The following is a 25,510-nucleotide window of genomic DNA, read 5'->3' as shown; positions in this document are numbered from 1 at the left end:
GAAGAAAACTCCTCAACAACTTAAACAGATGGACTCACTTAAAATAATTAATTAGTTAATTAATGAATATTAATTTGCGATGTATTTTATTTTACTTCTTCTATTTACTATTTATTACTTTCTATCACTTTGTGAGACGCATTTGAAACCTTACGTTAGATATTTCTTCAAATAACCATACAAACAAATAAAAACATTCCAATCTTGAAAGTACAGTCAATAACCACCTTCTGTAGAGAGAGATTAACTGTTTGCACAAATATTTAGCGTATTTCAAGACTCCAAATCTGATGAGTCCACGGTTGCCATCTTGCAGGTCGCTAGGCAACGTGATGTAGTCTCCGATAAGCTCACGTGACAATATCCCAAGTGCTTTGATTACTCTGGGTATTCAGAGAATTTATTAATGCAACAATTTTTTCCCCGAGTGAAGCACGAACTTTCCCGAGCGAATCACTAACGTTTCCGATTGAATAACGATGACAAGCTAAAAGAGCTCAGAAACTGGGAGGGAACTTAATATACAATACATTGCTTCTTCATGAAGCCAATAAAATTAGTAAGCAAAATAATAATTAGGCTTTTTAAATACTCTATTCTTAAATAACTATCATATGAATCTATTAAGCTATGAAATAGCTATCGTTTCTATTTTTCGTCATAATGAAAGCACCACCATCTACCAGTATCAAGATGCTGAGAGAAATCCCATATTGTTGCGGCCTAGAAAATAGCTTCTAGATCTGAAGGTTCCTTTTTTCACTTAAGACATACCTATATCCTTTTGAGAACAGCTGCCACATACGGCTTACCTACTAAGTCGCTAAACAAAACTAAGCCTTAAACTTAGTCACTTCTATTTAATTTTAAAACTTTTTGGAATGGTCTGAAAATGCTCCTTTAAAATGTCACTAAAATTGAAGCATCTTTGTACGAAAACTTCAGCCAAATGCAACTTTCATATTAAAGCGTTTTCGATAAACTTCTTAATTTTTTTACTTCTAAGCGCCGCTTAAGTTTACATGAGGCGACATTCAGGTTCACATGTTTGGTGACCTTTACGGTCATCCTCCGGATTGTCGTCTTTTAAGATGGAGGTCGGATGTCCATCTGCTGACGATTGCGTTCCACTGCTAATGTTGTCCCGTGAAGTACCTACGGGGTTGTCTCCATGGTGATTACCTGGAAACGACGCTTCACCGTTACAAGCAGTTCTCATTGATTGGTTAACATTTGACACTGCACCGGCAGGAAGGTTGCTATCCAGAATCGCATCACCTCTGGAATGTTGAGCCTTTCTGTGAGAAGACTCCTTGCTGCAAGAAGGAGAGGGAGCACACGTCAATGAAATGCTGGAGCCACATGTGGGGCTAGCCAAGGGAGGTCTAATATAGGGGCCAGCATCGGTAACATTAGAGGCAACATTGATACTTGGTGCCACAGTTGACTTTGGCTTCTCTGGAGTTTTGACCAGCAAAGAAGTTCCTGAGCTGTCTGCTAAGGAAACTCGAGGTAGTGCGACATCCCTGTTACCAGATAATTTCAGCTGTGATTCTGGTGCCCCACACAGTGGATCCAAACCGAACGTGTCGTTGGATGGGGAACAATTCACCTCATGCAACAATCGATCTTGTGCCGCCTTCGGCACTGAACGAGTTATTGGGCTGGTATTTCTAGGACTTCCACTTCTTAGATTTCTCTGCCACGTTTGCTTTGATGCTTCATCGGGCTTGAACGACGTGGCCCCTAATAACGCCTTCCCAGAATTACTGGCAGTACTGCTGTCTTCAGCAGCCTCAACAGCATCAATAGGTGCAATAACTTCTTGCACAGTGCCATCTCTCACTGATTTAACAGTTCCAATCGCCGCGTTGTCCACAGTTCCAATATCGTTAGCAGGTCCAATAATGTCTGTAACTCTTCCATCAGTGGAGGATCTGCCAGGTCCACTACCTTCAGTTCTGGGTTGGTTACTCATGTGAGAAATGTTTATTTGTCCATCTGCTTTTAGGGTAGGTTTTTGTTCAGGTACTGAAAAGGGCAGTGAAGCAGTCGATTTCTCCTCAACTGGGCTAGTTGTTGAAACATTCAATTTATTCGTCGAGCATTCCTCCTGAACCGGACTGGATAATGATGGCAGGTTCGATTTATTTGTGGGCTGTTCTTCTTGAACTGGGCGGCGAGCTGACTCACTTAATTTATCTGCCGGAAATTCCTCTTGAACTGGGCGGCGAGCTGACTCACTTAATTTATCTGTCGGAAATTCCTCTTGAACTGGGCGGCGAGCTGACTCACTTAATTTATCTGTCGGAAATTCCTCTTGAACTGGGCGGCGAGCTGACTCACTTAATTTATCTGCCTGCGACTGTTCTTGAACTGGAAGGCGAGCTGACTCATTCAGCTTATCCGATGAAGATTCTTCTTGACACGGACCGGGCAATAACTCCGTACTTGGATTTTCTGTAGGAAATCCTGAGCTAGTATCATTATTCTCCTGGGGTCCTGGAAAGAATGGACCATCCTTGCTACCAGCAGTACCTGGAGTTCTGAAAGAAATAATATATAGATTTAGCCAAGCTTAAAAGCGGAGCTCCTGAAGTAAGTTAACAATAAAGTCAACAACGCACCAGAGGTTAATTCGCGTCAAAAATTTCGCCTTTGTACGTACTTGAGCCCACGATCCAATCAAAAACCAGTACCCCGGCAACGGTCAACTACAATAAAATAGGCGACCTGGTGGGCTAGGCCCGCGATATGGTCACGTGATACTGGTCAGCAGATACCTTGTTTTGATAGCTGTCACTTAACCATAACATGGATGTCCAATAACGAAGATGTACGCTGTAAACCAAGACTGCACGACTCGGTCGACCTACTAGCTGGAGTACATCGCCGCGACGTCGCGCAACACAGCCTTGGAAGTTATGGAGGTTAAATCCCCGGGGGGACTCCAATATAACGAAAAGGTTAAAAAAGCGGTTTTGGTAACTCTTCGGGTGTTAAGCCTCAAAAGGTTTACAGCGGGAGCTTTTGCGGCAACTTTTAGGGTATTGAGCCGAAGAAATATGACAGAAGATAATGTACATATAACTTTACAAGTGGAAGGTATTCGATGCAATCGTCTTTATCGCTATTCAAGTGCTAGTTTATGTCTTCTTTTAGAATTGGTATCCCGTAGGGATGAAAAAAAACAAACAAACAAAAAATTCCAGGCCCACAAAACAGGATCTTGGTACCTCTTACGTGTTATTTTCCAAATTTTTGTCCTATTTGTACGAGAGTAGAAACATCCTTGTTAACAGTTCTCACTATTCCTTACCCGGGTGTTCCTGGAGCCACATTGATCACGGGACGGACACCCACACATGCGTTACCGCCAGTCACGGTCACGTCAAAATTACTCTCGTCAGGTGGCCCAGACTGTAGAGGTACATTATTTCTAAGGATAAAAGATACGAGAGCCTTAAGTCTTCCGATCATCAATCGTGCATGTTCTATTACTCTTCATTTCTCGAGGGAAATCCTCAGCTACAGCATCAACCAACCTCTGCTGTTAAGTTTCAAATTGAAATTAAAATTAAAATTTGATCAATGAATTGGACTCCCTGCTTATTTTTTTTCGTTAAAAAAGCACGCTCTGGGTTTGTTTTTAGAAGACCTTGAAATGTCACTTTAAATGAGGCACCTCTTTAGAGAATCTTCAAGATACAATGCCCAGTAAAAGTACGTAACGACGAAGTCAGAAGAGCCAGACAGCACTCAAGTGAGGAAGAGACGGTGGTAGTGGATTGCTCATTGGTTACGAATAGAGAAAGAAAAGATGGGTACCATATAGAGAAAGAGAGGATGAACGGACAGTGGAGGAAGAACTTCACGAGTACGGAGTAACATCTAAGCCTCCTCTATTGCGCACGACAGAGATCGATGGGGAGAGAGTACAACCTTGCACTCAGAGTCTTCGTTCGCTGTGACCAGCGGTCGGCGGCAAACGAGCGACCCTGGTCAGCGACCCTGGAAAGATCGGAAAGATCCCATTTGAAGCCCGAAAATATCTGACTTCCGGTTGAATTGCACATGCCTAGCTACCAAACATGTGGCTCAATGAAGACGCCGATGTTCTACTTCTGCTAATTTCCAATCAAAATTGAGCCTGTAACGGAACTGGAAGAGTCGCTCGTTCTGTCGAACTTGCACAGCAATCAATCAATCAATCAATCAATCAATCAGTCAGTCAGTCAGTCAGTGAATCAATCAATCAATCAATCAATCAATAACGGACGAAGACTCGAGGAACGAGATTGGGGAGAGTCAATCTCCCGCCCTATTCCTCACTCGAGGAAAAGGAACTAATGATGATGATAACAATGATGATGATGATGAACACGACGACGACGATGATGACGATGATAAGAGGCAGCTTAACTACGACGAACTAGCTTCGCATCTTGGGAGAGCATAAATACTCTCAGTCACCTCATGCCACAGGGTAAGGCGAGGCGGCCTCGTGGTTAGTGTGCTCTGGATCAAGTGTTTGAATCCCGGCATGGGTCACTGCGTTGTGTTCTTAGGGAAAGACGCTTCACTTTCACAATGCCTCTCTCTTTCCAGAGGGATACAATGGGATTACTACGCATTTCGGACAAAAGAGAATAGAGTCATTGCCTACAAAATTATATCAGAAGCCTTCTATTTTTTTTTTTCTCGCGTTAATTGGCGCAGTTGTCATTTAAACCCCATTGCAGCTTCAAAATTTAAATACCAAAGATAAAACAAAATTAATTAGTAATTAGTAGTCAAATAATGACACAGTGCAAATCTGCTTTCACCGCTGCAGGGTAACTCTGTGATGGACTAGCATTCCATCCGGCAGTGAGTAGAAGTACTCCTAGATGCTGTGCGCTGCAGAACAACCTACGGGTCGCTTGGCTCATAAAACAGACTTTTACCGTGGTAACCTTACTTCATGTTACAGACAATGAACTGTAGCTCCACTTACACAGCAGTTAGATCTTGTGCATTTACCACTTGAGCACCAGGTCCCACAGCAACAGTTCCACCACTGATGTTTGCGTTAATTTGGTGGTTAAAGATTACTTGGTTTGCATTGACTTGAAGTGGCATAACTGAAAGATGGATCAACATTTGTATCTGATAAATAACAAAATGCAAACTAGCTAAACAATGCTTTTGAATGATATATCATGGTAATGAACTGAGAGGAGTGCATTTTGGTCTGAAATCATACGCGTGATTTTGAAATTGAGCGAGTGCGCAGCGCTAATTTTTCTGAAAAAAAAAAAACAGTTTTTACACCATTTTTTTAAAAAAAATCCGCCACACAATGAGCTACAATGGCTTTTTTTGTCTTCCATTTTCTTGCAAGTTGATTGGTAGCCAATACAACTAATTGGCTAATTCTAGGGCATTATTCTCACGTAATGCCTGCGGGCCAATTATGGGCCTGCAAAAACAAAGCAAAAAGTAATTAAAAAAAAAAAGCTTTTTTTCTGAAAACTGTTAGCAGCAGGTGAAAAACGACGAGGGAAGACGAACACTCTGGGATGTCTGGAAAACCCGAATAGCGAATAGCAAATAGTCGCGAATAGCGAACAGCGAACAGTTCCGAATAGTCCCGAATAGCGAATAGCGAATAGTCCGAATAGTGTGAATAGTCTCGAATAGTGGCGAACAGTCTCGAATAGTGGCAAATAGTGGCAAATCATAACAAATAGGGTACTCAGTATCTCGCAGTCAACTTCGCAGTAACGTAGTATGAAAACAATGTAGAATGTCAAACAATGTTTTTCTATTTATTATAAATTATATTAAAAACCAATGAAACACCAAACCATTTCGCTTTTGCTGCAAAAGGCGTCATTTGTTATGTCACCATAGCAACTTAGCATGTTATTTTCACTTTTAAAGATATCAAGTTTTTGCACGAAAGTGCAGCTGGTATTTCACTGATCTTTATAGAATAAACTGTAGAACATATTCGGGCTCCACTGACATTAGAGTCATCTCAAGCTCAGTACAAAAATCCATCACACACATGTGCATGCATTGCAGACCTATTTTATAATACTCACTTTTTTGGGAAGGGTGCAGTAAGACTAATTCTTGCCTTCCAGCATTGATGGCAGCTGTAAGTTAAAGTTAAAAACTTCATCAAAAAAAAAACACTTCATTTAGAGATTTAACTGAAAAGAAGGTCATTAATTTTACATCCAGTAAATAAACTTAATTCTAAACACAACACACATTATGCATTTCATTTGGTTACTTTAATTTGCTAATGTATTGTATTTATTCCCATTGGGATAATCAGGCTTTATAAACCACTTGTCGTGAATATCACACCAATTGACACCAACCAGTTCACTTGAGACTATTGTCCTTATTGCAATTATCATTGTGTAAGATAGCATCTTAATTTTCACGCATATTCTCTGGCTCGTTACTGTTTGATTTACTCTTCACTGCTTCTTTGTATGTTGTAGAAACCCGTATATGGTGTGTTTCAGTTTCGTGAAAATAAACTTGATTGTTGGCGGCTCCCTCCACATATTGCAGCTAAGTATAATTTGCGTCCTTCATTTAATATATTGAAACAGAAATTTTTTTCTATTCAGCTGAGCAAAGTGAAAGAGGAAAGAGAGATTGTCAAATATAGTTATTACTGCTAACATTATACACTGAAGAATGGTGTGCTATGGTGTGCCTCCCTAAATGTTAGAGGTTAACGTTATCATCCGAAATTAAATGTAATAAATTATTATGCGTTAAATTCTTTTCGTGAGAGGCAGTCCTCTGTAGTCAGTTGGAGGTGAAAGTACATGTAGCAAACCCAATTAAGTGTTAGCCCTCTTCACATTTACCGGGAGTTTAATCCTTGAAAGGAAGGAACATTGCATGACAGACAGAAATGAATGAACACTTTTTTTATACAGAGACCAGAAAGAAACAAATTTGCAAACAATGAAGAAACTTCCTTATAAGTCCTACTTTTTGTTTTGTCTTCAAATTCTCACCTTGCCAGATTCTTTGTACTGTAAAGATGTTGAAAGAATTCACCAAAGGAAATTGAAAAAACTGACTACTAAAGTTACATAAACAGTGACAAACTCCTATGTTTGGGTATAGAGCAATAATAAATGTCAGAATAATATTGTTAACATCCTTGGAAGTTTTTCATTCAGCAATTTGCACAGAATTTTGTCCTGTGGCTTAGGTTGGAGTAGTCACACTGTACTAGGTTTCACTGAATTTAATAGTAAAATAATATTAATAATAATGATAATGATAATGATAATGATAATGATAATAATAATAATAAAAACTTTCAAGAGTGAACACCAACACACTTGACACCCTAAAAGATTACCCTATGGAGCTGTGGTAACCGTACAGCATAGCATAATTGACCAGCATAATTGATCAGATGTATACCATTCAATGCAAACCAGGAAATCACTTACAACTATCTGACTCCACAGAGCAAAATCTTCCAAGTGAAGATTTTGAAGTAACTGACTTTGGCTTCCCCAGGAGGAACTGAAATGAATTTTACAATGGGAGTCAATTTAGCTATTGTAGGTCAATTCATTGCATCATTCATGCTTGCATTGTTTAATTGGTTGACAGATCCCAATATTACTTCCTACAATGCTATCAATAATAAATATAGTAATAAAAATACCTTAATTGACCACTCCCCCAATGGGGCTTTTCAGGGTCAATGGAAACAAATGATGAAACAATTAATGCAAATAAACATAACATGGTTTAAAATCCCAACTGGCAGGACGTAGACCAGTTGGCTTGTTACAAACATGGCTGAGGAGTTGAACTACGGTCTACCGAGAAACAACTCTAGCTTAGCGGTCAGAGCGGGACTTGAACCCACAACCTCCAGATTTCAAGTCTGTCGCCCTAACCACTCGGCCACACTGCCTCCATGCTGCCTGCGTTACTGACAAAGTAGACAGAACTTTTTGTGGTAGATCTGCCATACTAAAAATAGGGCATGTGTATCACAAAAACATAGGGTTTCTATGGGAATTTAAGGGATTTTAATGGGAAAAAAAAAACTTATAATAAAATAACTTTAATTGAACTACAGTCAAACCCCCATTAAGTGGCCCACTTTTAAGCGGTCACCCCCTGTTAAGTAGCTATGTAACACAGTTCCGAAATTATTGTCAGTAAAACACTGTAAATATAACCCCTAATATATAGATTTAGGCCAGCCTAAAAGCGTAGCTCCTGGGCCGGGTTGTTCAGAGCCCGATTAAGCTAACCCAGAAAAAGGTAGAATTTTTATTTGAGTTTTGTAACTTTGCATTGAGGTTTTCTGTATATTGTTTAGCCTTCTGTTTTGAGTTTTAATAATCACTATATACACAAAACAAAGCAGTAAAAAACATTTTTAGAGAAGAAAAAGTCATAATTTGGTTAACTTTTAATCCTAGGTTAGCGTTAACTGGCTTCCGAACAATCCTGCCCTGTTTTCAACAAGTTAACCTAACATGAACCCGTGATCCAATCGAAAAACAGCACTTGATCAGAGGTCAACTTCAAAAAACATGTGACTTCAATGACCTGTAAACTTGGGCCTACAATATGGTCACATGATACTGGTCAGCGGATACCTTGTTTTGACAGGTGTCAAATGATCATAAAATGGATGTCCAATATCAAAGAAGTACGTGGTAAACCAAGGCAGCATGTCTCTGTCAACCTATTATTTGGAGTATGGCCGCCATATTGCGCAACTCCATCGTCGCCGTCGTATGTACACGCCCATAAGCAATACCAATAGCCATGATAACTATGAGAAAATCAACTCAAGGGTTTCCTTTTCTTTCCTATATGAGAATGGGGCTCCACTTGGCGGCGTTTTGGGCCGCCGGAGCTCCGCTATTAACCAGCCACTTCTATTAAGTGGCAACAGCCACCTACTTACCCCTGTTAAGTGGCCAAGAGAATTTTGTACACTGTAGGTCCTCCTAAATTTCAATGCATTCTTCAATCTTTTGGAAAATAACCAGTCCGTGATTATATATGTGATGTTAGTGATACTGTTCTGCAACATGCTGATAGATACACTATTGCTAATTTCCTGTAAAAGTTTTGAGTCTCCAAATTCACACTAATTTGTTTCAAAATCACTGGCAAAAATTAGGTATTCTCCCCTGAAACATATTTATTTATTAATGATGATCAGTAAAGATCACTTGATTATAAAATCAGTTTATGATCCATGACTAACAGCAAAGAAAGTCAGAGGTTATTATGGAGTAAATTATTTAAGCTCAAAATCCATGAAATTCCAGTACAAATTCTTTATTGTGCAATATGTTTGCCCCATTTTCAGTATCACAACTTATCAAACATGTTTAAAAGAAGTATTAAAGATCAGAGTTCCAATTCTAATAAAACAAACTGACCTCTTTCACTTTTTGAGGATTTTTCAGTAATTTGATGATTTCTTCATTGCCATGTTCTCTAGCCAAATCAGTCACAGTTTGGCCTTGCTGCGGTGAGAATAAAATTAATGAAACATGATCATTAATAATACAACAAGGTTCTGTTACACAAAACACACACATGTACATGTACTTTGTTATGAAAGGAATGTCTCCATATCCATCAAGACATCATGGTGCATATTTGCCTCCAACATCAGTACTTAACAGTCAGAAAGTGGTAACAAAGAAATTAAGGTATCACTTGGCTAACATTTTTTTTTTTTAAACACACTTTTAGTAATAGTTTATGTCAATGTTAAGAAACAGTTTTTAACTGGAAATGTGAAGCCATTAGCCCTAAACGGAGGTGTGTTACACGTGACGTAGGCTAGTACATCCGGGGTAATCGTACACAAGGGAAAAACGTTCAAGAACAGAGAAAAGGGAATGTATGAGTTGTTCAGCGATGAAATACAATGCTTTGAAGTGCTACATGTTTATTGTGGTGTTATATGGGACCGGGGTAACATCAACATGTCAAATTAAATGCAAGTCTATATTTATCAGTTAATTTATAGGAAAATAACAGAGTACAGTGAAACCTGTTCTATTAATTAAGTGGACACCAGCTTTAGATGGCTCAAAACAGTAATATTTCTGTGAGATGCCTGGGCTCTAGTGCACACTTCAACGTGAGGCATCACGTGATGACCTGAGGAGTCACAAGGCCTACTTTGAAAAACTTTGTTTCCGCCAACTTTATTAAGCTGTTTGCATTATCAGTTATTTTTACCTTCAAAAACATCCATCCTTCTGGCAATTTAAAGGGAAAAACATTATTTTAAACAGCTGTGCTGGAACATAAACAAAAATTGTGATGTTGATGTTGCAATCTATCGTGCCAGCTATCAATCGCAAAAACAGCAGGAAAACAACTACTCTTCAGGTTTTCTTTGTTCTTTCTACTTGTCTAGTCTTGCCTTTGGGTACATGTATTTATGGTACTCTCCTTCTACCGCTTATGCTGCAAACAACAACAGCGAAAAAGAAAACACTATTCGCATTTATTTGCATGGAGATCACAGACTTTACTGATCAGTGGACCACCTTCATGCATGCGCAAGGGGCGATCTTGCAAAGTTGAGATTTTAATTTGCGTGTAGAACGCACACGAAAAATACCTTATCCACGAAACGAAGCTAATATCTCAAAAAACTGATGTGGTGACTTTACCTTTTAAATGCAAAAAGATTATTCAACAGCAAGAGCAGAATGCATGTGCAAAATTGTAAAAGCAAAAAAAAACAACAACTGTGGAGTGGAATCTCTCCTACTTTGAAATTTCCATTTTTGTTTAATTGAAGAAAAATCTAATCCACAGAAGTTTTAAAATTTTGCCTGTTTTGTCTTCTGTGTGTAATAAAAAGATTTTTGCAAAAAAATATGGGGTCACCAGCTTAGTTTTAAAGATAGATGCAACTGAGATAGATGCAATTGATGGTAAAAGGGGGCCAGGTTTGTTGCTATGCAGCAGGACAGTGCAACCTTAATTTATGACTTAAACACAATGAAAGTAACAGTGGAGAGTTACCTTAAAACAATAGCACAGCCATTCAAAACAGAACAGTTCCAAGCCTGAAAAATTGCACCTACATGTAGTTCTAAAAGTCCCAAAAAACAGAAAACTGTTTTGAGCCACCTTAAGTCCCAAAATTTTCTTCCCACATTTACTGTAAAATAAACCTACATTCAGCGGACACCAATTTTAAGCCATTTTGTTGCACAAAACCTGCAATAAGCAGACACTTTAAGTGCTCATTTTACTTCTAAAGGTTCAGCTGAGCCTCCTTAACATTGTTTAGTGATATTGTTTTAAAGCTAAGTGATTGACTGGACATTCTACCATTAGCAGTCTTAGCTAGTCTGATCTTACACTGTGTTACAAAAGGGTTAATAATTAACTAATATATAGATTTAGGCCAGCCTAAAAGTGTAGCTCCTGGGCCAGGTTGTTCAGAGCCAAATAACCCAGGAAAAGGTAGAATTTTGATTTGAGTTTTGTAACTTTGCGGTCAGGTTTTCTGTATATTGTTTTGCCTTCTGTTTTGAGTTTTAATAATCACTATATACACAAAACAAAGCAGCAAGAAACATTTGTATAGAAGAAAAAGTTATTATTCGGTTAACTTTCAATCCTGTCCTGTTTTCAACAAGTTAACCTGAGATGAGCCCGCAATCCAATAGAAAACCAGCACTTGGTCAGCGGTCCACTTCAAAAAACATGCGACGAGCTGTAAACTTGAGCCTGCGATATGGTCACGTGATACTGGTCAGCGGATACCTTATTTTGACAGGTGTCAGTTGATCATAACATGGATGTCCAATATCAAAGAGGTACACAGTAAACCAAGGCTGCATGTCTCTGTCAACCTATTATTTGGAGTATGGCCGCCATGTTTCGCGACTCTGTCGCCGCTGTCGTCGCTGCCGTCATGCATATGCGCCCACGAGCAATACCACTAGCCATGATAACCATGAGAAAATCAACTCATGGGTTTCCTTTTCTTTCCTATATGAGTATGGGGCTCTGCTTGGTGGCCCTTTGGGCTGCCCGGAGCTCCACTATTATTGCACAATATACTAGAACCTGTTTTGAGTGGACACCCTGTATTAAGGGGACACTAGTGAGGATCCCAGGGGTGTCCGCTTAATACAGGTTTCACTGTATACATCCAGGTACAGATAATACATGACATCACCCAAGTCCCAAACAATCTACATTTGTAATTATGTAGAATTTCAGTTTTAAATTAAAGTATCGGAAGTTGAGAATTTTGCCATACCTCATTTTTCACCTCCATTGTAGAAGCTGCACCGGCATTTAACAACAGTGCAACACAAGTTGGATTTTTACTTGTAACAGCCAAGTGAAGAGGTGTGTCCTTATCCTGTAACAATATTATAGAAGCATTTACTCCCTACATGTTTTATAGAAATTGGAATTATCATAAAATGATGGTCTTACTTTTTGCTTTTCATTCTTTTATAACATAAAGTCTCAAATGTTTAGTATGGACTTCTATCATAGGCAATGGTAACATGTATTGTCTCTCTCTCATGTACCACATCTTCAGGTTTCCTTAACAGGTCTGGTGGTTGAATGTTGGAGAATTGAAATATAAAGTTCAAATATAAGATATTTCATATGTTCACATCAATGTAAGAGAGTGTAATGCAAATCTTAAGGTAGGCACAGCTGTCTTGATCTGAAGTCTAATATAACTGTAACTACCAAGCAACCATGCCTACAACATACAACATTACATGTATAACAGTATTAGAGAAAATACCTTATTTTGTTTTCCAATGATACCTGTGTTATTGTTACCAAGTGTTTTCAGTAACAACTCCAACACATCTTTGTGTCCTTTTTTAGCAGCAACATGCAGAGTTGTGTTATCTGTCTACAAAAAAAAGTGGCTATGAGCTACTCAACTTAGAAGATGGATCGTTGGTAAACAGTCACAATTTTGATGCCATTGAACTTAGTGTTTAATTCATAGGTCCTAAACCATTTAATATATATCAAGCTAGAGAGTTTAGGCACATTGACATTGTTAAGAAATACCGGTAGTGCAAAATACAAGTTACAGTAAGAGAAAACAAAAGAAGATGTGACACCATCTTCAGTTAGGCATTTATGACTTGTTAGAGAAAGGGCGCAAACAACTCAGGAAAAGGTTGTTATTGTTATTCATCGTGGTAGATGCAATAATAAAGTGTATTATCGTTTGTCTCACGATGTAGTCACTTGAGATGTAGATCATGATATTTCAACTGCTTACTGCTAGTCTTCTTCAGGCGATAAGGTCGACTGATTGCACGGTATCATTTATGTCATAAAGGCCGGCTGTGATTGGTGCATTTCGATCCTCCTATTGTTCCACTGTTCCGGCGAGTAGCTGTTCCCTCAGTGGTCTGCTGTTGTACCGTTCTCCTGTTGTTGTGTTTCTTGATTGTGGGTATCCATGCTTCAGGAATTTCAATTCCACTATCCCTGTTGATGTTATTAGGGTGAAGTCTTATGTGAATAGCTTCCTTGACCCTACATGTGTACCAGTGAGGATCTCGATCAATAAACTTGACCTCATTCCAGATAGGATAGTGGCCGGTCTCCTGGGTGTGTTCAGAAACGGCAGAGGTCTGGGTACGGGCGAGTCCTATATCCCTGTCGTGTTCTTTGATCCTCTCCTGCATAGATCTCTGTGATCTCCAAACCATCATTAACCGCTGGAGAGAAGAAACATCTGTCATCTGTACTTGTTTCTAACGGATATCCCTCCTCTTTTGTACAGAAGATCACAAAGGCATGAACAACCCCAAGAAGAGAGCCTGTTGTGGAATTTAAATCCACCGCCGTTTTACCTTATGTCCAAGGAGTTTTGGAGTCTCTCTGCCGCTGCCTAGAACAACAAGGCATTCACACTGTCTTTAAGTCCAACACGACACTTCGGTCACACTTAGTACGACCAAAGGACACCGTCAACCCGGCTAAACAAGATGGTGTTGTCTACAGGATTCCCTGTGAGTGCGGCAAAGTCTACATCGGGGAAACAGGGAGATCTATGCCGGAGAGGACCAAAGAACACAACAGGGATATACGACTTGTCTGTACCCAGACCTCTGCCGTTTCTGAACACACCCACGAGACTGGCCACTATCCTATCTGGAATGAGGTCAAGTTTATTGATCGAGATCCTCACTGGTACACATGTAGAGTCAAGGAAGCTATTCACATAAGACTTCACCCTAATAACATCAACAGGGATAGTGGAATTGAAATTCCTGAAGCATGGATACCCACGATCAAGAAACACAACAACAGGGGAACAGTACAACAGCGGACCACTGAGGAAACAGCTACTCGCCGGAACAGTGGAACAATAGGAGGATCGAAATGCACCAATCACAGCCGGCCTTTAGGATATAAATGATACCGTGCAAGCAGTCAACCTTATCGCCTGAAGAAGACTACAGTAAGCAGTCGAAACGTCGCGATCTACATCTCAAGTGACTACAGCGTGAGTCAAACAACTCAGTTTAGCACACATACACTATGAGGCTGTATGAGGTTACACATGATGTCTAACTTGCCTGGCTGACTCCTAGGATTGATAGTTCAGAATTTTTGGTTGAGTGGAAAGTACTGGCCCTATTTCTAACTCTGTTCATTAAACACCAGTTCTTAAAAGATTTTATTACACAACTAAGTTAGTTCAGAGGGCCAATAACTAAAATCAACCAATGAGATTGCTTCATTGCTGGTCCAATAATCTCTTAGTTTTGGACCAGGCACTGGCTTATAATCTCAAATGATCCCGCACAATCACTCTTGAACATTTTGTGGTACATGTAGTTCTATGGCTTGCGTTTCTGAAACAACTTGCTTTCACATAAAAGACTTTCTTTTTCTTGCACCTTTCTTTCCCTTTTGTTTTGTTTTCCAACAGACATAAGTTAACATCTGGTCAGCTCCTGACCAGGATTGCACCCTTGAAGTTTGCTATGTCTTATCAAGTCCATGCTTTTGGCAATTTTCTAAAGATTTTCCATCATGCAATAAATCTCTTATTAACCAAGCTTACTCAGGACTGTACCAGTTGGGAGAATGTCCTATGTCATTCTGTACTGTCAAGACCCTGGGGCAATATTCTCCCAGTATGGCCTTGCACTTTGTTAATAAGAAACATGTATTTCATAAAGCCCATGTATTGAGAAAATCCAGGACCGTGTACAGGGAGTACTCCTGAAATGTAATAATAAATGCAACAACAATGAAATGAACACAATATTATTTGTACTTACTTTATCAGCTATGGTGATATTTGCTGTTTTATTTAGAAGCAACCTCACTGCTTCACATTTTCCACTCTCTGCTGCAATCTTAACAGGAGTATGTCCATACTGTAACAAAAGAACATTACAGAGGTCTAAAAATGCATAGATGTAAAAGGTTAAGTCTGCATACATGTACGAGCTAAGTGGCCCATCAGGCCAGAGCTTATCCCAGTTTCTCCCCCCTGGATGGGATGCTAGCCCATCGCAGGGTTACCCCCAGCATTAAGTTTGCCGGTACCCATTTATACTGGGTGGAGAGAGGTACTGTGAGAGTGAAGTGGCTTGCCCAAGAACACAACGCAATATCCCTGAACAGGGTCCAATCCAGAGACTAGTGCACTAACCATGAGGCCACTGTGCCTCCCCCCCCCCCCCTGCCACACACACACACAAAATGCTATGTGGGTCTTAGTAATCAATAAATAAGCAACTATGCACTTTTGTCAGTGGTTACAAGTCAATTATATATAATTTTATATTTAGAGGTGGTCAATGATAAATGCAAGACTTTGTGAGAAGGTAACACTAGCGTTCTTCTTTGTGAGACAAGACATTTTAATTGCCTTTTTGAACTGCAGGACCAAGACTCCAAAGCGTTTTAAATATGAAGATGAAATGCTCAGACTTTAAGACGTTCAGGCATCATTAATTTTATACCTGTAATTTTACAAAAAAGAACAATCAGGACTTCAAGACAAAAATCTTAGCCTTGCAAAAAATTGAGACTCCGATACAGTGATTTTCACAAGCATGAAAAAATTTTCCCACTAGCACAATTATAATAATCAGTTGAAAGCTAAAATTAAAAATATATGTAAACTGTATATAAAATGGTCTCTTAAAGTACTTAATCTGTAAGACTGAAAACAACATGAATTTGTTTATTGAAATTACTACAGGTGACATCCTTTTTTGATTCAAATTCAATTTTTGTGTGAACAAATACTTTTGTTTTCACCTGTTGATTCCCAAATACTAGCAGTACAAAAACAATTAAAACTTTATGGGGTCATTACACTCCTTTGTACAGCTGTAGTCTTCCCACAATGTCAAGAAGCACAACATGATCATGTGCCAGTCTATGATTCAAGTTAGCTTAAGTTGCACCATGGAATTAAAGAATTTTGCTCACCCATAGGGAGTTACAGAGTTTTGAGGCGCATTACATTTTAGAATACATTCTGAACCCAATTGATAGCCTACATAGCTGGCAGAATTTCACTCGTGAGGGCTTAACCCTTTCACCACTGGCATCTTGCTTTGGCGGCAAAGTCGAATGTGAACATGAGCGGTGAAGCCATGAGGGAAATGGTGAGGAGTCTAGTTGAATTGCCACCTGCCCTAATTTGCGTTTTTTTTAAACCTCATCCATCCCAGGAGAACACATTGCATGTTACAGCTCACTCGAGATCCGATTGGATCATAAAAGTGGGTGGTAAGCAAAAACCATAAGAAATGAGGCAGATGGGAATTTTGCAGGCTTTGCCTGTGTGAGAATAAAATGGCAGCTCTGCCACTAGAAATCACTCACTCATGAATCCTGCCAGCTATGCAGGCTATCCAGTAGACTTCCCGCAAGTCGCACTTTTCTTAATCCTTGACCTACTTATCTCCCTTGAGCGAAGTTTGAGCAGGAATCTTCAAGCGACGAAGTCGCAAGGGCGTGCGCGAGCGATGTAAGTTGCGAGAGGTCGACTTGTTTCACTTGCAGGAATGTGAATCAGAGTGTAAATTTTTGCCACGAAAAACATGATTGACATCTCTCACTTTTCATGTGCTCCGCGTGCAATCGTCGCGAAGGCAGAAATGATTTCCATCAAAACGTTCCCTAAGTCAAATGAATTTATTTGTGTCAAATTTATTTGTGTCAAATTTATTTGTGTCAAATTTATTTGTGTCAAATTTATTTGTGTACAGTGCAGTATGCAGTCAGCAATATTGACAAACAGCAAAAGCTGTTCCATTGGGTAACGCCTCCTGAAAAGTCAAATCCCTGTTTAAACCGATCGGGAATTATTTGTTTTAGTCTAAACTGGTTGTCTAGATTAGAGATTAATCAGTGATCGACCAGAGACTGCCTGACAAAATGCTATAAACTTATGTAGATCTAGCTTGTACCGAGAGGAATCAGAATTAACTAAAGAACAAGGAATTACTCAGGGAAAACTTTAATTCTATAAAGCTCTCTTGATTAAATTACGTTGAGAATCGAAGTTGCAACGAATGGCAGAGAATAAAATCGCTGTTCCCAAAAGTCCTTCATTGATCAACGACTGCTTTCAAAGCAGTAAAGTTGGTAAACCGGCCAATACAAATTTGCTGCGATGCCCTTTCTTTGTAGAGAAGTTACTTGGTCAGTCATTAAATCAACTAAAAGTGCAATAATTACACACACTGCAGGAACAGCTCTGTTCTTCTTTGAAAGGTCCAAACTTAATTCTCTGAAATGATCCAGATCACGCAGGAACTCAGATCACGTCCGTAAGTAAACAAACCCGTATTGATCGGATAAATAGCCCTCCACTGCTTTTCCCTGTCCTTCTTTCAAAGAGTCAAAATTAAGTTGGATAAACCAAATTCAATTGTACCAACTGAAGAAATTTATATCCTTAAGTATCTCCGAGAACAAAAGCTAAATAAAAAAGATTTTTATAGTACTTGAACTCAGCAGAGATTTGCTCTGCGAGTTGTGTCATTGGTCACGCGCCACGTCATGATGTATAGTCAGTACTTGTTTGTTCATTGGTTAATGTGTATTTACATCACTGGTGAAAAAATGCACCGGTAAAATTTGGCGCACTGCAAGTGGGAAAAGTCCTTTCCAACAGTGAAACTAACAATGGAAATATTATTGGAAAGGACTTTTAGAAAGTCTAGCTATCCAGTTGAAAGCTGCATCTCAGTATAATAATGATAGTCATTAATGCATTGTCATATCCAATTCTTTAGTCAGAACTTAACTTTGTGTGTCTTTATCTACTAATTAAAAATTCAATGCTTCATCATATTCTCTCACCTCATCTGTGGCGTTAACATTAACACCTTCACAACTGAGAATTAATTCAATGATGTTATTGCGTTTAGTTTCATCAGTAGAAGTATCAGGGGCAGACAAAGCGCTTGAATGGACATCTTCAGTTTTATCGGTAGCTGTATGAAGGACAGTGCGTGAAAACTGGAAAAAAATTCATAGCAAGAGTCATTAAAAAACAGAAGAGAACTCTATGCAATATTATACTGATGATCCCATGGTTCCATTTTATCAGGTTGCCTCTGTCAATTAACAGTAATCTCATTGGGTCATCATGACTGTAATGCTTCTTCCCATAAATGGCTGCCCCAACTGCATTCTTCTGCAGGGCACAGGAGCCAGTGGGTTAAATTAATGAGACCAAAAGCAAAACTAATAAGAAAAGACAGATAGGCATGCATTGAAGTTCATAAACTGGAGTGCTGAATAATAGCAGCTGTTACCTCAGGCATCCAATAGGCTATGGCACAGTCAAAACAAAAAGAAATGAATAGAGTTCTTAAGCAGTGTTAGTTGAGAGAAATATTGTGTGGCAACCTAAACAACTGCTGCAAACTTATATAACAACTAATTTAATGGCCGATGGTCCCCATTTAAACCCCATAAGGGATGAGAAATATGAAGAAGATGACAAAGATCAGACCATCTGGGCAAAAACTATCCACTGTACCTCCCTTTGAGCTAAATTAGGGTTAACCAGGGGTTTCTGTAAGTTTTTTAGCAGGCAGGCATCAGACCATGACAAGCGGGCAGAAACAATGCAAAGCCCAAAAGGTCTTGCCAAGCTTGGAGAGGAGGGAGGGGAGGGGACATGCCTCCACAGGAAAATTTTGAAATCCTAGACTTACACAGATGTATTTTCCTGTAATTTGGAGCACAAATTCAGTACCGTTCAAATGCCCACAGGAGATTATTGTAATTGGTATAGCTAACTCATATTCTGATGCCACTGATCAAGGGATAAATCAGTGTTCATAGTGTCACACTGATTGCATAAAAAGACAGTATCACAAATAAAATTTTCTTATTCTGTATTCCATAATCACCAGCTTTGATAGGTTTCTAGTAAAAACAAACTCACAAGAGTGTTTTTAATTCTCTGATTTTTTAAATTACCGTGAATGAAAAAAAAACATGTTATGTAAATAGACGAACGCTTCTAAAACAGAAAGTGCAAAGTCAGAAAGCTTCAGTTAATTATAAAAAGGTGAACAACATAAAGATCGTGTTCATGAAAAATAGTGACTTGGATATATACAAGCATTCTCCAAAAGTATATTTGTGCTATCCAAATGCCTGTTGTTGCCCATCTGTTGAAAATGCAAAAGTCAACTGAAATGTTTATATAAATAACTGTAACACCAAAACAATTCCTCTAGAAGAGAATGCTAATTTAATTAGTGATAAATTCGGCTTAACAAGAGATATTTCCATACCGCAGCCATAAGCCCCGAGAACTGAAATTCACTTTAAACTTGTCCACAGTGTTCCGTAGCTCATGGTTTTATTTGACATGAACTTCATGTGTATTCAGGAAGACCTTTGATTCAGATCTTCTTGCAACCCCAAGGAAGATATCATTGCTTCTAAGTCATTGTCACCCTCTTAACCATTGGTCGATTCTTCTTGATGCTTATTCCTTACCACTTTGAAATCTTTAAAGGTGTGTTTTGGTTCTAAGTACAGAATTTTGCCATTTAGAAGAAAACCACGACAGAGGAAGCCATGCAAATGAATATATGAAAGATCATATATTTGAACTGCGGAGAAAGATATGAAGACATGATTGATCATTGCAGTTACAGTATACACACAACTTAAGCAGTTGTGATATTAAAGCCCGAAAAAATTTCAGGCCTGAATGGGATTTGAACCCATGACCTCTGCGATACGGATGCAGTGCACAACAACTTAAGTTGTGTGTATGACTGCGGTGATCAATCACGTCTTCATATCTTTCTCCGCAGTTCAAAAATATGATCTTTCAATATTCATTTGCATTCTCCATCATCTACGGGTACTTTGGGAACTCACAATGTGACCAGCTCCCAGTTGGCTTGATAGCTCAGTTGGTAGAGCACTGCACTGGTATCGCAGAGGTCATGCATTTTTTTCAGGCTTTAATTTCACAACTGCGTAAGTTGTGTGTATAACTGCAATGATCAATCATGTCTTCAGAAAGAGCCATGTTTGTTTTCGATCAGCGCAATCAAAAAACAAAACTTTCCCCTACTGCCTAGAAAATGCAAAGGACCAATTGAAAACACAATAGGTATCAAAGAAATTTCTGGGGAGTGAGAAAGAGGCAATTTCTTAGTATTTTCAAAGAGCCACCTGCTATACCTACCATGCAAAGGAGTTGATCTGTGCCCTGAGCTACCCCTACATGAAGTTAACAGAGTTAACAATGAAAAGTTTAACAGACTTCTGTTACGGTCTTTTAGTATGCCATCATACTGTCTCCAGCTGACAAAAATATTGACATCTGAAAGCCACGTTTTCGATCAGGAACTAGCATTTCGCTTACTTTAAGGACCTTTTCCAATACTCTAACCCCAAAAGTACTCCATCTTACGTCCTATATTATTATTGTTATCATCATCATCATCATCATCATTATTATTATTATTTTTATTACATTTTATTATTACTTTGCACTAAAAACAATGCAAGCAGAGTTCTCTCTTTACAGTATACCGTAAAGAGACTTGCGTTGTGTGCGAGTTAGCTTCTTTCCACCATTTTAAAGGGGAGTTAAAAGCACAGAATAAAGCTTTACAGGAGAATAATGAAACTGAGCATGATATTATTTTTAATTCAGTGTGAACAGGTTATATATTTCTGTCGCTGTCTGTAGCATAATAAAACTTGAAACTCAAGCAAGTGATGATTCCGAAGGAATTATTGGTCACATGCTAGGCAACCAGTAAAAATGGCAAACACATTGAGATGAGTATCTAATCTAAAATAATTATTTATTGTTTTGTCGCTTTCTTGGGCCAGTTTGACCAGGCTGAGAAATAATAATATTGCAGAAACAGAAAAAAAAAACATTCCCAAGTATACTGTATTTTTGAAACTATTTTACTATCTTCGCTATAAATTTAGAGCAATGAAGCATGAACCAGCAAGTTCCATCATGGTAATTGGATTTCACAGTCAATTTCAGACTGTTTACTCTTGTGGGGAAATGTGGAAGTACACTTGCACAAATGTGACATTTTATTACGTGAGAAAAAAGTTTTCAACACGAAGTTAGCACTCATCAAAACAGGTTCTTTTGTGGAAAAACTTTTTACTCCTCACTTCACAGCACTTTATAAAAACACACAAAATCATATTGTGACTCAAAGTTTATTTCACACAAAACTCTACCTCCCTCTGGACCTTTTCTCTGGTGGAGCAGAAAAATACTGTCAAGTTACAGAATTTGCTGTGTAATTTTGACACATTTCAAATGGACTTTCAGTGTTTTGCGATGCATAATTAGGCAAATTTGTAGGCAAATTTGCGGGCGATTTTGCTTCGCAATTTGAAGGTAAGGGAGATAACATGTACTGTAAAGGCAAAATCATGCTTCTATGATTTGAAATAAACTTGTTAATTTTTTAGAAGACTGTGAGCCTCAGGGATCTAGCATGGGACAGCAACAATATTATATACATGTAAATTATCAATGAAGCAGCTGAGCAAAGTTCTTTTTACAGCCGGTTAATTTCCCCAGTGCCTGGCCCCTTTAATGAAACCCCTTGGATTAACAGAAGTAAAAATGTTGGTTTAAAATTACAGAAAGTGGGTCGATAAATTCTTTTTCTTTTTTTACAGATTATGACAAAATTAATATGAGACAACACAAAATGATATGGATGCTTACTATAAATGGTTTTTGGGAAAATTTAAAATGAGAAAACAAACTTACACAGTCAGTAGCATGAATATCAGCTTCCAGTTGCAACAACCACTTCACAATGTCTTCACGCCGATATTTAACTGCCAGATGCAGAGCTGTTTCCTATAAAATACAATACAGAACTATTATTATGTTGTATCATGTTGAGCTAAATTACTACTGGGATAGCTTCTCATTCCCACCAAGTAATGTTTGTTTACCAGATAAGACATAGCTTGGTGTATTGTCAGACAATCTCTAGCTGAGTAATTATACAAAATTGTACTGTCTCCATTCTCCATCAACCTGTAACAGCCAGCTACATATATAAACCACCCAAAGAACAACCAACTCAGTACAAGAAGTTGTGAGATAATTATAATGGCCTCTAGAAGAAGAACAGGGGAAGGTCTGCTCATCTGTAGTTGTCATCATCTCCTGATCAGGACTGATGAGTCTAATCCAATGTACATTCAAAGCAAGAACTATGCGACTGATATTTCAACATGCTTGGGAAAAGCAAAGGCATTCAATAGCATTTTCAGTGGTAACATTGGTGATCACACGACCTGTGAGCATACGTGTGTACCGATCAATGATAATCAGTAAGTAATAGTAATTGGACTGAGTGGGGTTCCATTCAGAGAGTTATCGCCCCCATAAATTAAAAATCGGATCAGCACAAAGCAGTGTTTCAGCCAGAAAATTTTACTTGAGGGCCAAAGTGGCCCCCGTAGATCTTTTTTAGGGGCCAATTTTTTAGGAAAGGGGCCAATAAATTGAAAGCTACAGAAGGAAAAAATGCATCAGGATACCAAGAAAAATAAAGCAGTTTATTAGGATCTACGATGAAATTTAATAGTAAGTGCTTTTTGAAGTGTTTGTACTCAATAAAGTTTCTTTTGAATCAAATATTAGTATGAAGGATCCGTGCATTACAAAAGAACAATACGTAGGCATACATGACGTAGTCAATGATCAAGGGTTTGCAGTGCATCATAGGGCGATTTCAAGCACGATCAGCCATTTGGAAGTTTTCCGATGTGAGAGAATCGATACAGCAAAGTAAAAGGATGGATTGACTTCTTTTCTTATGTTGAATGTTTTAGAAGCAAAGATCTTTCAATGTGATTTTCTAGAAGGACATAATGTGTGACAAAATAACTATCATTGATCATCAACACAGAGAAGTGTAGTCTCCATTATGCCGTATTATGGCGACTAAACCAGAATTTTTGGTCGCCAAGGATGAAATGCTTGTTGCATTGGTGACCATATCATCACAATTTCGAGCCCTGGGGTGGCTTTTAAAATGTTATGCCCGTGTTAAGCCTGCAGTCTTGTAAAAGGAAAGGGCCAAATTGGCCCTTTCTTCATTTTTTTTCTGGGGGCCATCTCTGATTTAAACGCGGGATTCCCGCAATGGCACGCTCTGGCAGAAAAACTGCAAAGTGTGAGGCCAATTTGAAATTAGGAGCACAATTACTCCCTCAATTGTATGACACAAGGCCCAATTACTACTAATCATATCTATAACAAATTTCAAAATTAAAGAAGTCTTTGGAGAACTTCTTTTGAGTGAAAAAGTCAGTAGTGCTTTCCATAAGTTTGAAAGTAGGAAACATTAAAGTGTATATGACACAAAAAATAATTTCGGCTTATTTGAAAGGCCTTTCAAAATACAGAAGGATGGTGTTTTTCTTTTTGAAATATCTTTGTTCGTTTTAGAGATCTTGACATTTTTCTATTATGCAAATTAGAGTAGTGATGACGTCATATTGTTTGCAACTAAAAAGTGGAAAATACTGAATAAATGATATCTCTGGAAATATTGAAGCAGTGTTCCTGAAACTTGGCACCACAAATGTGCATCATGAAAAGAACAAAATGACACCCTTAGTGCTGTTGCCATAGCAACTCTTTTGGTTCCAGTCTCTTTCTGTCAAAAAACCAAAAATCCCCATTTGCAACCTCTAAAGTATTTTCCACTCGTTAGTTGCAAATATGATGTGATCACTGCTCTAATTTGCATAATAGAAAAACGTCAATATCTCTAAAACGAAAAAAGATATTTAAAAAAGAAAAACCCCATTCTTCTGTATTTTGAAAGGTCTTTCAAATAAGCAGAAATTATTTTTCGTGCCATGTACACTTTAAGAAGGGAGCCATTAAAGAGTGCGTAATTGACATGCGAATCATGTGGGTATCCAGTTACAAAAAGTTGCAATTACATACCTGTAATTAGACACCCACGTGATCATTTACCGATTACGCAGCAACTAAGCGAGTGGAGAACCAATCATGATTGAGAATTTTGTAACAGATATGATTATAAATATAATCAATAATCAATAGTAACTTTACAGTTATTGGAAATCAATAGAGATCAAAGCAGCCACGATGAGTGATTTTCAATTTTCATTGATTTCTCTTAATGTTCATTGAAATTTGTTGATTTCTATTGAAATGTTTTTATTTTGTTTTAAACACGTCACACAGTTTATTATATATTCTCAATAACGTTTAAATTTTCTGATCATTGCAAGTATTTCATAACTCTGTTTAGGGAAAAATAAAGTGCACAAAATCAGAACAAGCTCAGTAGTTTTAAAATATTTACAGTTTATCACTCTGTATATAGCCTGTCTGCAAGCAATCTCCACTGACTTCCTATATATGTCTACACAAAGGCTAGTTCTGGCCAAGAGACTTTATTGTTAGCACAAAGACTTCCAAGAGTCACTAATAAATCTTCTAACTATCTTATACTTTAATAATAACTTTTTGACTCACTCCGTGTGGCTCAAATTTCTTCGTCAACAAAGGATTCAACTTGTCGAGGTTTCCCTTCGTTGAAAAGCACCTTTGGACATCCTTTAAATCTCCAGTTCGGATACATCCCAGCAATTCTGTGTGCTTACCACCTCTCATCTTTTTTCACCGTACTCCAGAAAGCTTGCAAAGAACGCGACGACGATTACCGCAAATACCTGCAAATAGGCTGAATTTTGCACAATAATTTAAAAACTCATGTTCCCACAATGCTCGGATGTCAAAACGTCGTCCATTTGGTCCACAAGTGTTGAAAATTATCTCGAAACCTTTCAATGGCGACCTTTCTCCTGATTAGAAAGGTTCTTTTCTTGGAATATGACTTTCTTAAGCAACATACAGTACCACACAGTCAAAACACCATCCGCGCCATTTTGAAATCTGGACGCG

The 25,510-nt window shown here is 38.5% G+C and overlaps 1 protein-coding gene across 2 annotated transcripts; it reads right to left on the bottom strand.

Annotated features, from left to right (window-relative positions):
• Positions 1-69: 69 nt before the first annotated feature.
• Positions 70-25,510, bottom strand: LOC110060745 (uncharacterized). 2 transcript variants are annotated; one of them, XM_020767542.2, is made up of 13 exons: positions 25,390-25,510; positions 25,082-25,289; positions 22,319-22,411; positions 18,385-18,543; positions 15,336-15,434; positions 12,821-12,934; positions 12,314-12,418; positions 9,450-9,536; positions 7,479-7,554; positions 6,090-6,143; positions 4,997-5,123; positions 3,320-3,439; positions 70-2,546 (listed from the first exon to the last, which is right to left on the bottom strand). In XM_020767542.2, exons 2-13 carry the CDS (start codon positions 25,217-25,219, stop codon positions 1,019-1,021), a joined length of 2,700 nt encoding a protein of 899 aa, XP_020623201.2. In that variant the 5' UTR covers positions 25,220-25,289; positions 25,390-25,510; the 3' UTR covers positions 70-1,018. The 2 variants fall into 2 exon arrangements, with proteins under 2 accessions (XP_020623201.2, XP_020623200.2); XM_020767541.2 differs by having other exon boundaries at positions 25,082-25,510.

Source organism: Orbicella faveolata, unplaced genomic scaffold (genome assembly GCF_042242905.1).
Source record: "Orbicella faveolata isolate gen_17 unplaced genomic scaffold, um_ofav_v1 contig_15, whole genome shotgun sequence".
Lineage (NCBI taxonomy): Eukaryota > Metazoa > Cnidaria > Anthozoa > Scleractinia > Merulinidae > Orbicella > Orbicella faveolata.
Note: the sequence above shows the minus strand (reverse complement) of the source record. Positions and strands in the feature narration are given on the sequence as shown.

Coding starts and splice junctions, on each gene's coding strand:
- LOC110060745 (XM_020767541.2), bottom strand. CDS start 25,219: ATGAGAGGTGGTAAGCACACAGAATTGCTGGGATGTATCCGAACTGGA. Junction 7,555..9,449: donor ATCCTCAAAAAGTGAAAGAG/GTCAGTTTGTTT, acceptor AATTCATTTCAG/TTCCTCCTGGGGAAGCCAAA. Junction 6,144..7,478: donor CTCTGTGGAGTCAGATAGTT/GTAAGTGATTTC, acceptor TTTAACTTACAG/CTGCCATCAATGCTGGAAGG.